This window comes from Erpetoichthys calabaricus, chromosome 11 (genome assembly GCF_900747795.2).
Source record: "Erpetoichthys calabaricus chromosome 11, fErpCal1.3, whole genome shotgun sequence".
Taxonomy (NCBI): domain Eukaryota; kingdom Metazoa; phylum Chordata; class Cladistia; order Polypteriformes; family Polypteridae; genus Erpetoichthys; species Erpetoichthys calabaricus.
In genome coordinates, this window is record NC_041404.2 from 80,941 (window position 1) to 97,701 (window position 16,761).

Consider the following 16,761-nt stretch of genomic DNA (forward strand, 5'->3'; position numbering starts at 1 on the left):
GGTATCCAGAAGGTTGCCAGTTCAAATACCTGTTATACAAGAAATTGTATAAGGAGAAATAAAGAACAAAAAAAATCCTCAATGCCAAAACATCTTTTTAGTGTTGTGAGAAGGAATGGTGACATTACAAAGTGGTGAATGCCTTACTGTCCCAACTTATTTTGGAATGGGTTGCAGAACTGGAATGCAGGAATGGATGTATCTTAAATGAAATGAAGCTGACCAGACAAAACGTGAAATACTTTGGGTTCATACTGTCTGCAGTGGGTTGTATATAAAATAATGTTGCATTAAAAAAAAAAAGGTGAAATTAAATAAGTTAAGGGAATGATACTTCAGTAAGGCAATGAATGTGTATATATATATATATATATATATATAAATTAATATTTAACAATATTTTAATAGACTATTTTTATGTTACTCGAAAGTTCATTGTACAAAGAAACACTAGCGTTTAACCTTCAGACATGTCTTGATTAGTTAAACTGATCTCTTCTAAAAGTGACTTAATTCCTTTGCCAAGCTGTAGGGAGTTTAGAAAAATTCATAATAACAGATAGGAACTAATTGGTTTTAATAGTTGTAGGAAATATATTTGGTACATAGAAAGGTGAAACCAGATGCACAGAACATTACAAAAATGATTAAATATTAATTTGGGTGAAAACTCAGTATTCATGAAATCAGTTGTGACATGCATTTAAAACAACATTATTAGCCAATCATTTTCAAACTCTTATTTATGAATTTAAAAACTTAATAATGTTTCATATTTTACTCTAAAATTTAAACACTATGTGATGATAATAATGCTTTACTTGGTACTGAGATGATGAGAACATTTCACCAGGATGTCCATACAGTGAACAGCAATAATTCCCATAATTAACAAGCTGATTGGTCCCACCTAAACAGAAAACACGAAAGTAGTCACAATATAAATCCAAACAGCCTCTCTCTTTCAGACAGCTTTCCACACACCTTCCAACTTTTGTTCAATTAGGATTTGTACACAATAATTGTACATGTGTATCATTTTCAGCACAGCACACCCCAAGAATAAATGTGCATATGCAGACAACCATGCTATTTATATGCACTTCATGTCCTCGTGGGATCACTTAAAATCATCCATCCATCCATCCATTTTCCAACCCGCTGAATCCGAACACAGGGCCACGGGGGTCTGCCGGAGCCAATCCCAGCCAACACAGGGCACAAGGCAGGAAACAATCCCGGGCAGGGTGCCAACCCACCGCAGGCACTTAAAATCAACACAATCCTTTACAGTACACTAAAATATCATCAGGAAATGTTTAACAGTTACATGATCAAAACAGAAAAAGATTTTTTAAATTCTGAATTGATCGTTATTAATCAATACTCAACATGTCATTTACAAAAGCAAAAGTAAAGCAAACAAAGAAAACCCCAACTTACCCCAAAAAAACAACACTTAATTCATATGTTAAATAAGAAAAAACAATTCATTATCTCCAAGTTTACAAATTGCTTCATGAACACACCATTTTTCCTCAAAATAATTCATATTTTCAGTCATTCAGTAAAATTTATATTCTAAAAACTCCCTGGCTTTTACCAGTCCATGAAATATTTTGATCATATCACATTGTTTGTTTGATTTTACTTTCTCTTTTCGTGACTTATAAATGGCCAGCTTGGCCTGTCCAATGAGGAAATTACCAATCATATATTCATCTTGATTATTCTTATTCCCATTAATACCATAAATAAACACACAGTCATTAAAAGGCAAGTTAAGAACTTAAGTGCTAAGAATATGTAAGAGAGAAAGAGAGAAAGAAAGAATCAAAAACTGTTACATGACTAACATGAACTAAATGTACACAGGAAGGGCAAACTACCGTACTTGGAATCAAGCAGCATTAACAATGTCAAGCACCTCCAAAAGTCTGAGGCTGTCAGTTTCAACTGGATTAATGACGGATGGATAGATTAAAAAAAGTGCGCTAACATAAATAACCAAACCTGAGTTGCATTAGTTTATTACAGAAAAGCAAACATGATGAAAAATTTGTATGGAAAAGTAAGTTTTGTAAGTTATCTTATTATAACAGGAACAAATGTTACCCTGTGTTTACATATTGGAAACACAAGTGTCATTTTACATCTACATTTTATTAAAATGGCAAAAATAAAAAAATGCCTATTTTTCATAAATTGTTCACCTTCTTTTATAATGCTAAATACCCTTGAATTAAAATTATATTATTAGAATCATGTTACATTCAAATATGAATAGATAAATGGAATATTTGTTTTGAGTTTATTCATGAAACCTATTCTGGTGTTCAAAGTTCTATTACTGAAAATCACAGTAAAAGTTAATAAGTAAAAGGCTTAGACACTTAACACAAGAAAACAAAACTGACAGCGTGGGGAGGTGTAATTTTTTTTAATACATATGCAACAGCAATGCATAAAGCAATTACTGTGAGCTAAAAAACAATAAAAGTCTGAAAATATCTAAATGCGTAACTGTGGAAACAAAAAAAAATGTAATTGAACAAAATGTATGTGTGTATAGAAAATAGGACAGAGTGATGAAACTTGTTTGTGTTTGGCGTGCGTGACAAAAAGCATGTATACTTTCTGGAAGTTTCTTTTGATGATGTGTGTGACAAGAAAATATACCTTTAGGGTAATGACTTTACAAAAACTGGAAAAGTACAATGAGTCAGGATGCTATTTTTTGCTTACATGGTCAACGATCAGGAGATTAGAAAGGTATAAAAGAACAAGGACATCTGCGCTCGAGGCAGATGAAGTGCGGTGTCCTAGGACTGTGTTTCTCTGACATTTTACCCTTGCCTGGTATGTATTAATAAAAGGTTTTGACTAATTTTAATTTTCTTCTCTGTCTTCAGTCACAAAAATCGTCCACAGTTTTGGCGCCCGGACGTGGGGCAAGAGACGGCCGGTCGACTCCTCCAGCGAGACCATTTCAGTGATCCGTCTTACCAGCGGACTGCCGTTAACTTGAGATATCCGGCAGCAGAGCATGCAGCTCCGGCAAAAGTTAGGACTGCCCTGTCCTGAAACAGTTCTTGCGTGAGGAGCCCCTGGTCTCCTCTTTGCTACATCCACGGTGACTGAACGGATTTCCAGACAGAGCTTGCACACTTCCAGGCTGGGGTAAGCACCGGGGGATTTCCGAATATTTTTTATTTCTAAATAACGGGAGGGCGAGTTTCCTGTTGACCGTCTAGTCATACTCATATCTCAACGGGTTGCTTAAGGTGATGGAGACTTGACCCAAGCAGTTTGACGCATACGAAAGGTCTGACGAAAGGATACTGGCCTCACCCATATCCTAGACTCGGCTGGACGTATTGATGTAGTATTCTGCTGAACCGAATCGGACACGAAGTCACCTGAGCTGGAATCCAGGGATGTGAGCGGACAGGCTAACGGGACGAGTAACGGGGTGGTATGGAAATATAAACCGAAAAGAGCACAGATTACAGGATTGCTGTTAGGACGAAATAAATAAATCTACATACAGAATAAGCAACAAAACCGTGTTCTCCTGGGAACTGGATCAGTTGATAGTTAGGTGTCTCCCCTTGGAACTAAGAAGGGAACAGTTTAGGTTTAGTGAGTGGCACACTTAATGCCTTGCTGATTCATACGTACAAGGGATTAGGCGAATCAGTATATAGTTGGAAAATTAAATACAGAACCCGGGAGGGCAAGGGAACATAATGGGATCACTAATAAGTAAGCCTGTTAATCGCCGCACAGGGGGATCAAAATCATTAGTGCTGGAGGGATTATTTTCGGAGGATCAACAGACGCCCCGTAAAAATGGGTCTCCTAGAAAATTTATAGAAAAGAAGACAGGTTTAGATTTATCCTATTATCTTTTTCCCCTCCCTTTATCCTATTATTTTTTTCCCCTCCTCAGAACCAACCTCAGGCATCTCTATTATCCCCTCCTCTATTCCCCATTCCGACTGTCCCCCCCTGCACTACAACTAGCAGAAGTTTCCCCTGATGATTCCCCAGGCACAGATCACTATGACTCACCCTGTACTAGACAAACCCCCGTCTCCAAATGCACTCGAAGTCAAACCTCCACTCACAAACCAGCTCCAACTTTTTTCTCTTCTGATCTTTCACATTCACTTACTTGCCCTTTAATAGAAGTTCCCAATCCCCATGATAACCCTGCCCATCCAGCTGGATCCCAAAATCCCACAACAGTTATGATAAATCGGAATTGGGACATCCAAGAACTAAAAGATGTCGTGAATGCACTTCCAGATCCAAAGGAAGTAGGAGGACTAAAATTTGTTGAACAACTTGATCAGTTAGATAGCATGTATAAGCCTAATGCTGCTGAATGGACCCAGGTACTTCGTCGAAAGTTTGGGACCACATGGGCCACTGTTAGCAGGGGTGTCCGCAATGACATTCCATGGGTATGGAACCCAGCTTTAACTCGAGGACAGGGGATAGGTGGAGAAGGCGAATTTAACCCACAATGGGAGGCGTTGAGACAAAATATTGCAGAAACATATAAAAAAGGAACGGACTGGTCCCTTATTTCTGCTGCAAAACAAAAGAGAGACGAAACAGTTGATGAATGGGCACATAGGATTCAAGACCTTATGGCTAATCACTCGGGCTTGGGAAATGCTGATGACCGCACCCGAGCTGCAGTTCCACCTTTTGTTTCCGGCTTGCGCCTTGATATACAAAACAAAGTCCGCACTTCCTGTATTGAGTGGGAAAGTGCCACGTTTGATGAAGTCAAACGACATGCTGAACAGGCCGAATCGAACTCTCATGCCAAATTATTGGCAGCACAGATGAACTATTATACCAGGAATGCTCCTGACCAAGGTCGAGGATATGGCTTTAGAGGAAGGGGACGAGGACGAGGAAGAGGACGAGGTGGTTTTAGAGCTCCTCCTGTTGACCACACTAAGAATCCTTTTATTCCCTCTCCCTTTAATTCCAATGCTAATTCCTTCTCTTGTTACGCCTGTGGTGAAACTGGACATTTTCGTCGAGAGTGCCCTCACAGACAGCAACAGCCCCCACCTCCCCTTATTCCACCAGTTTCCTCTGACACCCCTGACTAACAATACTGGCCATAGGAAAACACTGGGACCTCCAGCCACTCTTTTCAACTACCTTTGCTCACTCATAATTCAGAGACTGATCCTTTACTGACATTGTTCGTTGATGGCACTGAGACTGTTTTCTTAATCGACACTGGTGCCACTTGATCTACTCGCTTGCTGGCAAAGGTCCCTGCTTCGAACGAAACTGTTACTGTGCTTACTGCTTCTGGACAACCTCACCTTTTTCAAGTTTGAATCAGCTTTGTTTTTTCTGTTCAACCCCCAAGTTGTTGTGTCAAATTACCCCTTATCCCAAACCCTCTTTTGCAGCATGGACATTTTACACTGTACTGCCCAATACTTCCCTATAGAAGTAGACACCACCTGGCTAGAATCTTTCCTTACTTCTGGTACTTGCCCCGGAAACCCTTCACATCTACTGTGTTTTTATTTCATCCACAAAGGTAGCTACTTCTGTTCATTTTACATGCTCACAGCACATATATTATCTTGGCAAAATAGTGCCTCATATTTTTCCTTAGCTAAATCACACACTGTTAAATGGGGGGAAATAGGACCATGGGTGGAAAAATGCCTTGAAAGAACAGACTGGTTACAAGTTACTCCGGGTATTTTTGATACTCCTGACCATTTAATAACTAAAGTAGTGTTTCAAAAGATAGCCCATTGTGAGCCTCTGGTGATCCACCCGAAATCCTCCTTCCGCCCGCACCGTGCCCAATATCCTTTGTCTCCCGAAGCAGAGGCTGGCATCTCCGCCGTACATCCCGATCTCGTCAAACGCGGTACCGCCGATGGACATGGACCGTCATGCCTCAGGGATACAGAGAAGCCCTTTGTGTTTCTGGTTAAGCTCTTGCCCAAAAATTTGGACGGCGTCTGGCCGGAAGTAGTAAATTTAAACGGCGTTTGGCCGGAAAACAGTATGTAGATGGAAATCGCGACGGAAGAAAATTGTACAATAGACACCCAGAAATTGTTGCTGTTTCTGTGGGAAAATGGCCATAAAGTTTCTAAGGTTAAGCTGCAGCTAAACAAAACAACAGGTTATGTCTGTTTTAGGTATTCTGGGCTACTACAGACAGTGTGTTCTAAATTTTACTGAAAGAGCACAGCCGTTGCAACAACTGGCTGAGAAGGCTCTGTAACCTCAAAGCTACTCTTTTATCTGCGCCCGCGCTAGGTTTGCCTGATCATTCTCGTCCATTCACTTTGTTCGTGGACGAAAAGCAGGGATTTATGAATTCAGTACTGATGCAACAACATGGAGATAAACAAAGACCGGTGACTTATTTTTTCTAAAACAAAACTGGATCCAGTGGCCGCAGCATTTCCTCCGTGTCTTCGTGCTGTGGCTGCAACAACAGAAGCTGTATTAGCAAGCACGGATGTAGTTCTCATGAAATTTCTTCTGTCTTTTGCTTTTTTTTTTTTTTCTTGTGACGTGTGTATTTGAGAGGCTGTTTTATGTTTGTTTGTCCTGAAGAGTGGAACTTGCTTTTCTTCAGAGTCCATTTGTTTCTGTTTCCTTTGCTGCATTGTTTCCAAATATAGTGTAAATATAGAATAATACTGGGGTGAAGTGTGTTGAAAATGGTATGGGTGATTTTGTGTGTTATAGAGTGTATTAAAGGGATCCCTATGAGTATCAGAATGTACTCTATACTTTGTCAAATGCTACAATTGAAAAATGGAGCGCCCTCAACCAGTTACGCAGTGGTCCAAGGGGACCGCCTGCTGGAAGCAAATCAAATTTCATAAAGCTAAGTGCACAAAACAGCTGAACTCGTAGCACTCACTCAAGCATGTCAGCTGTCCGAAGGGAAGATCGTAACAATTTATACAGATTCCAGGTATGCTTTTGGAGTCTGCCATGATCATGGAACACTATGGAAACTAAGGGAATTTAAGACCAGTCCTGGAGAGCTCTAACTAAAAACTGAAAAAGATAATTATCGATTTGTGTGATTGGTTTAGCGCAAATGAATGTCTCCACTTTTGTTTAAGGCTTGTAAATATACAAAAGTATTTTTCCTTTTAAACCCTGATCAAGTTTGAAGGGAAAATGCTCTTTTAATAATATTACATGAGAAGGGAGACAAGTTTTTTGGCAATAAGCGGAATGTGTCTAATTGTGATATGAATGTGTGTGTCTAATTGTGATATGAATGGAAGTTATGTATTTTAGGTACTGTAAAGGAAGAGCATGGTGACGCAGTGGTCAGCACACTTGATACGAATAAAGGTTCAAGCACGTATGTTTTCCTTGTTAATAATAAGCATGAAGGAAAAGACGCGTTTAAGTATGTTGCATAGATAACCTTTAAGCACAACTTAAGACCAGTACTGGCAAACCCATCCCACATCAGAAATTGATCGAATCCCTTTTAGAAGTTATAACCAAACCATCGGAGCTAGCGATTGTTAAATGTCAAGCTCACACAGGAAAACAGGATCCTGCTGGCAAAGGGAATGATTTAGCTGACCACTTTGCTAAAGAGGCTGCATATAATAACACACCAATTTCTTTATTCCAACAGAGAAATGACCAGGACCCTGATAATCAAATTATTTCTTTACAGAATGCAGCCACGGATATCGAAAGGAGAAAATGGTCCAAAGAAGGGTCCCTCTCTGATGGAGTCTGGACTCATAAACACACTAACAAACCTTTTCTCCCAATGATTTTCTCTCTAGTCTTGCAGGTTTGCGAACCTCGTTGAAGGAAATCCACCAGCAGGTTGATCAAGCCTGGAGGACCAGCCCCCTTTCCAAGGATTTACCAATTCCTTTGGGCACCTGGATCCTGGTTCGAGATACTCGGAGGAAACACTGGCATCAGCCTAGGTGGAGAGAATCATTCCAAATTCTTCTATCCACACCACACGCCGTGAAAGTTGAAGGACTGCCTGCCTGGATTCACGCCTCACATTGCAAGAGATGGCACCCTTGATTGCTGTGCTACTATGTTTTTCTTTTCCCTTGTCTACTGCCCTGGTCACCTTGACTTTCCCGTTGGGAATCACCACATCAGTGCAGTTTGATTTCTGCTCTATTATCAACTGTGGGACTGGTCGACAAGCCCAGTGGACCGGATCTGACAAATACGTGTGTATGAGGAGAAGTGACTGCGACAACTGGCAATGGGTTTTTGCTAACACTGGAACTGAGAACTGGGGTTATCAACCTTTTGAGGCCCAAAAATACGGTTTAAAGAATTACGGTTTTCTATCATAAAAGGACATGCCTCTCATTGTATGTGCTGACAACCATTGTAACTCAGGTATTTATGTATTAGGGGTATATGTATCTGGAACAGACCCTTTAGGGAGATTTCTAATTAAGATTGACAATCCTGTTACTAACACCCCTCATTCTCTGGCACACACACCCATCTCCCCAATTTTTGGTTCAGATTTTTCTCCTGTTAAGATTATGAATATTTCCTACCCTTTCATCCACTTTTTCAGTAGAAACTGGTTATGGGAATCAGAATAGATGGTTGCAGTGGGTTCTCTATTCAGCTAAGCAAGTTAATCGTTCTCATTGTTATGCGTGCGCTGCAGCCCGTCCCCATTTAGCTACAGTCCCTTTTCCATTATCTAACATTTCTGACCCCGTGGGGTTGCCCTGCCTTCTGTATTTATTCACTACTTCCAAGAAACCCCTCTCTAGTTCAAAGTGTTCTAATCTATCTATTCTTTTTTCCCCCACCCGTCACATGGATACCCCTATGTTTCAAACTCACGAAGGAAATTATACATGTTTCAAATCTTATGGAACGACATGGGTAGGAGAATTACCATTTTCTTTCTGTTCTCAAACTTTTCAGGTTAACTTTTCTCTGAACACCGTTCTGTCTTCCTTTCTTCTCTCCCAAACCACTCCTAGATCAGATATTTGGTGGATGTGCCGTAGGTCCAAATTATTTGCCACCCTTCCCCCTAACTGGTCTGGTACCTGTGCTCCAATCCAATTAGTTAGACTTCTATCCTTACCTCCCTCTCACTACTGATATCTCCTTACATGGCCCTGGAGTATACATAGATGCTATTAGAGTCCCTAGGGGTGTCCCAGACAGATTTAAAGCTAGGAATCAAGTCGCAGCCGGTTTTGAATCTATCATACCCCAAATTACTATTAATAAGAATGTAGACTGGATTAATTATAACCAACAACGTTTCCTTAACTTCACCAAAGACGCTATTGAAGGCATACATGAACAGCTTGATCATACTTCTCTGATGACTTGGCAAAATCGTCTAGCCTTGGACATGTTACTTGCCGAAAAGGGAGGTGTCTGTGCTATGTTTGGTGATGCTTGTTGTACATATATTCCAAATAATACCGCGCCAGATGGATCAATAACTCGTGCATTGGCAGGCCTTACTGCTCTTTCTAAAGAACTTTCCACTAATTCTGGCATTACAAATCTTTGGGATCAGTGGTTTACATCCTCCTTCGGATCCTGGGGACAATGGATAAGATCTGTTTTTATTTCTTTGGTTGTGACATTTTGTCTCCTCCTCCTGGTTGGTTGTTGTATTATCCCTTTGTTTCGCAATATAATATCTAAGTACTTTACTGCCTCTATAGAAAGGGCATATGTGCTACATGATGAGCGCATGTCTCGTATAGCTTCTTCCATTTTCTCTCCCCTTTCCCTTTCATCAACCATTTCAAAATAGAATTTATAGGCCCACATCATTTTTGTTCAAAAAGGGAGGAGTGTGGAAACAAAAAAAAATGTAATTGAACAAAATGTATGTGTGTATAGAAAATAGGACAGAGTGATGAAACTTGTTTGTGTTTGGCGTGCGTGACAAAAAGCATGTATACTTTCTGGAAGTTTCTTTTGATGATGTGTGTGACAAGAAAATATACCTTTAGGGTAATGACTTTACAAAAACTGGAAAAGTACAATGAGTCAGGATGCTATTTTTTGCTTACATGGTCAACGATCAGGAGATTAGAAAGGTATAAAAGAACAAGGACATCTGCGCTCGAGGCAGATGAAGTGCGGTGTCCTAGGACTGTGTTTCTCTGACATTTTACCCTTGCCTGGTATGTATTAATAAAAGGTTTTGACTAATTTTAATTTTCTTCTCTGTCTTCAGTCACAAAAATCGTCCACAGTAACAAAATTGGTTTAAGAAATGACACTAGTTTCGGATATTAATGTTTTTTGATAAATCGAGATATGGTGGCACACAAGGTCTCAGTACTGCTCCCTCAGAGCACATGGACCTTAACCCAGTTTAGACTGTGTAGTTTGTATGCTTGTTTCATGTCTTAGTTTATTTGGAATAACTGGAAAATTTAGATGAGAACAGTCCACTGAGCCCAACAAAGCTGTCCACTGAATTCTACCAAAATAGCATAAGGCCAAGCTTTAAAAAAGGAAAACTCCCCAATGTTTGTGTGAAATTTACCCTTGGCAAGTTTCCAACTGTGTCCCAGTGTTCTTCTTAAACTCATTTTAAAGTAACAGTTTCAAACCACTGTACTAATTCCCTTCATAATTTTAAACACTTCAATCATGTCACCTCTCAATCTCTTTTTGCTTAAACTGAAAGGCCCAGGTCTCCGAGGACTGCATTTTACTCACATATTCCAAGGACTGGCTGACAAGCGTTTTTGGCAGCTCTATAAACTGTGACTGACAGTGTGCTTCACTATGAACTAAAACCTTTCCTACCCAAGTTGATTTTGACTTTATGTTCTGTAGGTAACACAGACTTAACCTCACCACTCTGTAGGGGAAAAACAAGCTTTCAAAATTAGTGGATAGCAGGATGGATGCTTATGTATCCAAAGGGTTCCTCACAAATAAATGTGGAAATACTTAGAACTAATACTTTTAAACTAGACAAACCAGTCACAGAGCATAACTACAATGGTGTTAATTATAAATTTTCTGAGTTTTAATTCAGGGTCAAAAGCAATAGGAAGCCAACATTATCAGCTTCAAGAAGAAAGAAGGAACCAAAATTGAAAAGGGTGCCAGTCTATCAAAAAGCACAGTCATGTAAACAAACACACCTTATTTCGCATAGCACCATTCTACTGTATAATGAACAACAACTCAAGGCACTATATAAGTACAGATACAAATTACCATTTCATATATAATTAATACTACTGATGCAAAAACTAGTGAGGCAAACTCTGTTTTTGTAATTATCTTATTGATTTCAAGGTTTCATTATAAAACCTACATTACAGAGGAGTAAGACATACAATATTACATCTTATGTAACTCAGATGGCTCCAATACCATTTTACAGGTATGCAAAGGTTAATACGCAAAAATTCTGCTCCTATAGAAATGACAACTTTTTAACATCTTAACCACAAAACAACACTGGCTGCTCAGGGTGGTGTTTAAAAAGCCTATCATGACAGCATTGGCCACAAAACAGGAACCAAGCCAGAATATCCATCACACCACATCACTTGCCAGTTAACCTAATTTGCATGTCTTTGGAAGGTGGAAGAATAGCCTTAATATTTAATAATTAACCCATCCAAGAAAAGAAATAATGCACAAACTCCACACAGACTATGGCTAGGCCAGATTTTGAACCCATTCTCCTGGATCATTGAAGCAGCAGAAGTAAAAGCTGTGCAACCATGCTACTCTCACTGTTGATCAATAGTTTTACATCATTTACCATTTTTTAATTATATTACCGACTATAAATCAGAAATCAAGTGCAACAAAGAACATGCAAAATACATTTTCTAAATTATTTGACAAAAGGCAATAAATAAAACAAAGATTCATAAGCTAAAGTATAGGAACCACTTTTATTAATTACTGTTTAAAACAGAAGGATCAAAAGGAAAAACACCATGCATTTCTTACCACTATTCCTGCATTCTTCACAGCCAGAGGAAGCCCTAGAAGACCAGTGCCAATATTTCCCTTTAACAAGTGAACTAAGGTCTGAAAAAAGCTATTTTGACAAAAAAAAGGACAATTAATAAACCAAAGTAGTAATTTGTATACTGTACATAAACACAAATCTCTTCAAGAAGATCATTTATCTTATTGATTGTGACTTTGACAATCAAGATATGCACAAGTCAGACAAAATTATAACACTTTATCTTTGAACCTCCATTATTTACTTTACTCAAAATACAAACGTCCAATATTTCGTCTTCACTTGGGATTATTTTAACTATTGCTTTTTCCTCCCTCCACCACACTTGAATTTCTCTTGCAATTTTCATTATGTTTACTGCACATGCACACATTGTTTCAAAGGATTGCATTTCTTAATAAAAAAATACTAAAAACCCTATAATTTATTTCATCTCCTATTATACAAATTAGCCTAGATTTAACTTTACTATATTCAATAATTAGTCTTTTAAGTTAAATTGCAGTCATTTTTCTCAAAAATCTAAGGCAGGTACCATATTTTAAGCAATTAAATAGTACTAATTTAGCACAGATACTTTATACAGATTCCATTTATTGCTTTTCAAAATGGATTAAATGTTTCTTCCTAGGACTGAATTCATCACACTATCACTTTATGTGTGGACTTTGTACATTCTCATGGGTCTGTATGGATTTTCTTCCCACGTTCCCAAGGATATGTAGATAATGCTAACTGAAATACCAAATGTTTTCTGCACGAGTATAATAATAATAATAATAATTCATTACATTTATATAGCGCTTTTCTCAGTACTCAAAGCGCTATCCAAACAGGGAGGAACAGGGAAGCGAACCCACAATCTTCCATAGTCTCCTTACTGCAAAGCAGCAGCAGAGTATAAGGATGGCTGTATGCGTAAGTGGACTATGCACTGGACTGGCACCCTATCCAGGGCTGGTTTGTACCATACACCCTGTAGGATTTTGATGTGATTAATACATCAATAAGACACCCACCTCAGGATTGAAAATTAATGCAGGTAATGAGGTGTAGGATCTCTGTTTCACATCGTGGCCGGGATGCTAGAAACATGAAGAGATCTGTTCAATTTTTGAACAAGGTTGATAAATTGGCGAAAGTCTACACTAACATTTTCACTGCTGGCAGGACAGACTCCAGTCTGCCACAACTTTAAATGAGAGAAGCAGGTTTGGGAATGCATGCATATCCATTAACTTGCAAATTTACTCTAACTGAACAACTGAAGCTGTCTCAAGATAGTTGTGGAATAGTAATGAACAGTAGTGTCAAGGTCGTAACACTGATTTTTTTCTCCCCCAAATGAAAAGGTTCAGGACTCTTACTGGACAACTCTAAAATTCCAATTTTCTAAATTTTAGTTAAATACAATACAGCTTGGGCAGTGTGATTCAGATCATTGCTCTGGTAGAACACCATCACATTCTCCAGTTTCAGTTTTCTTATAATAAGGTTTAGATTATTGCCAGTGTTGCACAATACAGAAAAGTATCTTTCCATTAATCCTGTCAAGACACATTGTTTTTGAGAGGGCTTTCTCCTTGCTGCTGTCCAACAATTGCAGTTGTATATTTTGAATGTATAAATTCACCCAGCGAAAACAAGGTGAAGAGATGATTGTTTATTAATATCTGACATAACACTTCCAAACAGGTTTACAATTGTCAGATTGTAAATAGATATTTATAATTTTTGGATTTGTACATTCAAGATATTTCAATTATTGTGAGAAGGCATCAGAAAACTAATGGATTGCAAACTTGGGTGCAAGGGCACTGACTGAGAATAATGTGCTCTTATTCATGTTAATATTAATCCTAGATGCACAGTGGATAATGCCAATGGGCACTGTGTTTACAATTTCATTATTTCATCAGCACGTGTGTTTTTGTTGCTAACCTTAACTGACCAAATAGCTGTACTACAAATGTTGTTTTTGAATAGAATTTTTACAATAATAATAAAATTCTATTCAAAAAATTCTTTTTTAATGTGAAAGATGCCCTAATCTTGTTGAAAGCACCACCATTGAATGCTGGTACCAAGGTGTGAATCACTGCCACGTTCCTTTGGCTCACACTTGACTATATATACCTCAAAAAAATTTCTGCCACTACTACAATAACTTTTGAACACTGCTGCCCAAATGTGACTTGTGGTCTCTCTTCCACAGACAACAAGAAAATAATGACTGAATACGTGTCACACTTATAATTACACTATTTCTGTATGTGGTCGTGAAAAAATAACAGAAAACCTTAAACTGTAAACACTCCAGTTATTTAAGCTAGGTAAAAAAAAATAATACTTCGAATACGAAGTATACCGTTAGCACCAATTGGATCTGGGGAAAGGAGAATACATGAGAAAGCACACTGTAGATAGAGCAAGCATGAGTGAAGAGCACAGCGGTGGCAGGTGGCTCACTTACAACATTTCCTACACCCAACAGACCAAAAAAATGTATGAAAATGCAAGAAAAAATAGTCAGCTTTCATTGCTTGTAGTACATGAAGATGCTAACACACATCTTAAAATTATACTTTATTGAAGCTGGAGGTAATAATGGAGGCTTAGCTATGAATGGGGTACCATTTAGGAATAAAATTAAAGGTTTCATCATTTGAGTACAGCTATTTTGAAATGCTGGTGTACATACCGAATCAGATATACACAAATTCACACTTCTTTAATCCCATACATACATAATGGTTTGATAGCATATTCATGCACAATCCATTGGATTTTTTTCCTTTCTAAATGGTACTTCATTCATGGCCATGTCCAACATTCATCTGTTCTTAGAGTTTCATTTCATATTAAAAAAACTTTAAATATCAGATTTGAAATATTTTAACACTAGAATTACCAGAGCCTACGAAAAAACTCGTATATCCGGCCCACCTTAAATCGCTTCTCAAATCCGTTCACACCTCTCCGCCAGCATCCTTTGTCCTCTAAATGTGCTGATAAAAGACAAGCTGCCAGCAGCCGGCTATTCCATCCCCCCACCGACTTAGAACGTGAGCAAACTTTTCCCAGCTCATGCCTTGATTGATTATGTGGGAGTGAAGTGGAGTTTTACAGTGGAAATAAGAGATCGTTATTCTAAAGTAATCTGTGTAAACACATTGTTAAAACAGAAACTTTGTTATATTTTAGTAATAAATGTTACAAAATGTAGTAGGCTAAACTATAGAATGTGTAAAGCCCGAGTTCCAAAGATCAAATAAACACTTTCACAAAAGCTTCAAGGACAGTACAACAGCTTCCGTGGCGTAGCGTGTTAAGATTTGCCTCTTAGAGCACAACATCTCTGCCGCCTCACAGACCTGAGTTCGATTCCCCACTGGGGATAAAATGTTGCTTTTTTTTTTCTTTTTCTTTTTAACCTCAAACGGACATAAAATGTATAAATTGGTATGCAATGTCAGTTAATGAGATCGTTATATTTTCATGTGGGATGCTCCTTTTAAAATATTTTTTTAACAATTGAGACTGCAATTAACAGGAACAACTGTCCTTATAACTGTTATTTTTAAGATCCATAAACACACAGACAGACGAGCACTGCGTAATAGAGAGACAGACAGGCAGAGATATATAAATAAAGAGGGAAGGCACATGTACTGAAAGAAAAAAAAAAAAAAGATCAATGTGCGTTGTTTCTGCAGCACTGAATAAGCTCACCCGCTCTAACATCACCCCTCCCCCCATCTGACTCTCTAAGTAACAGCGCAAGTACAGACACAAATCAAGTACATGTGTGTACTGTATAATATTAACAAAAAGAGCAGCTTACTACTGAAAACGGCAAATATAGGAGTGAGTGGGGATCGAACCAGGACTCTTGATTACACTTGGTTTGTGTCTGTACTTGTGCTGTTACTTAGTGAGCTCATTCAGTGCTGCAGAAACAACGCACATTGATCTTTTTTTTTTTTCTTTCAGTACATGTGCCTTCCCTGTTTATTTATATATCTCTGCCTGTCTGTCTCTCTATTACGCAGTGCTCGTCTGTCTGTGTGTTATGGATCTTAAAAATAACAGTTATAAGGACAGTTGTTCCTGTTAATTGCAGTCTCAATTGTTAAAAAAATATTTCAAAAGGAGCATCCCACATAAAAATATAACGATCTCATTAACTGACAGTGCATACCAATTTATACATTTTATGTCCGTTTGAGGTTAAAAAGAAAAAAAAAAAAAAAAAAGCAACATTTTATCCCCAGCGGGGAATCGAACTCAGGTCTGTGAGGCGGCAGAGCTGTTGTGCTCTAAGAGGCAAATCTTAACGCGCTACGCCACGGAGGCTGTTGTACTGTTCTTGAAGCTTTTGTGAAAGTGTTTATTTGATCTTTGGAACTCGGGCTTTACACATTCTATAGTTTATGCCTACTACATTTTGTAACATTTATTACTAAAATATGACAAAGTTTCTGTTTTAACAATGTGTTTACACAGATTACTTTAGAATAATGATCTCTTATTTCCACTGTAAAACTCCACTTCACTCCCACATAATCAATCAAGGCATGAGCTGGGAAAAGTTCGCTCACGTTCTAAATCGGTGGGGGGATGGAATAGCCGGCTGCTGGCAGCTTGTCTTTTATCAGCACATTTAGAGGACAAAGGATGCTGGCGGAGAGGTGTGAACGGATTTAAGAAGCGATTTAAGGTGGGCCGGATAT

The 16,761-nt window shown here is 38.4% G+C and overlaps 1 protein-coding gene across 1 annotated transcript in view; it reads right to left on the reverse strand.

The window, feature by feature from the left end:
- The window catches only part of LOC114660131 (proton-coupled amino acid transporter 1-like), an 82,447-nt gene that overhangs the window by 51,013 nt on the left and 14,673 nt on the right, over positions 1–16,761 (reverse strand). The window contains exons 3-4 of the mRNA XM_028812625.2: positions 12,007–12,097; positions 822–910 (exon numbers count right to left, since the gene is read on the reverse strand). Coding sequence (XP_028668458.1) covers positions 822–910; positions 12,007–12,097 — 180 coding nt within the window. The remainder of the gene's footprint in view (positions 1–821; positions 911–12,006; positions 12,098–16,761) is intronic.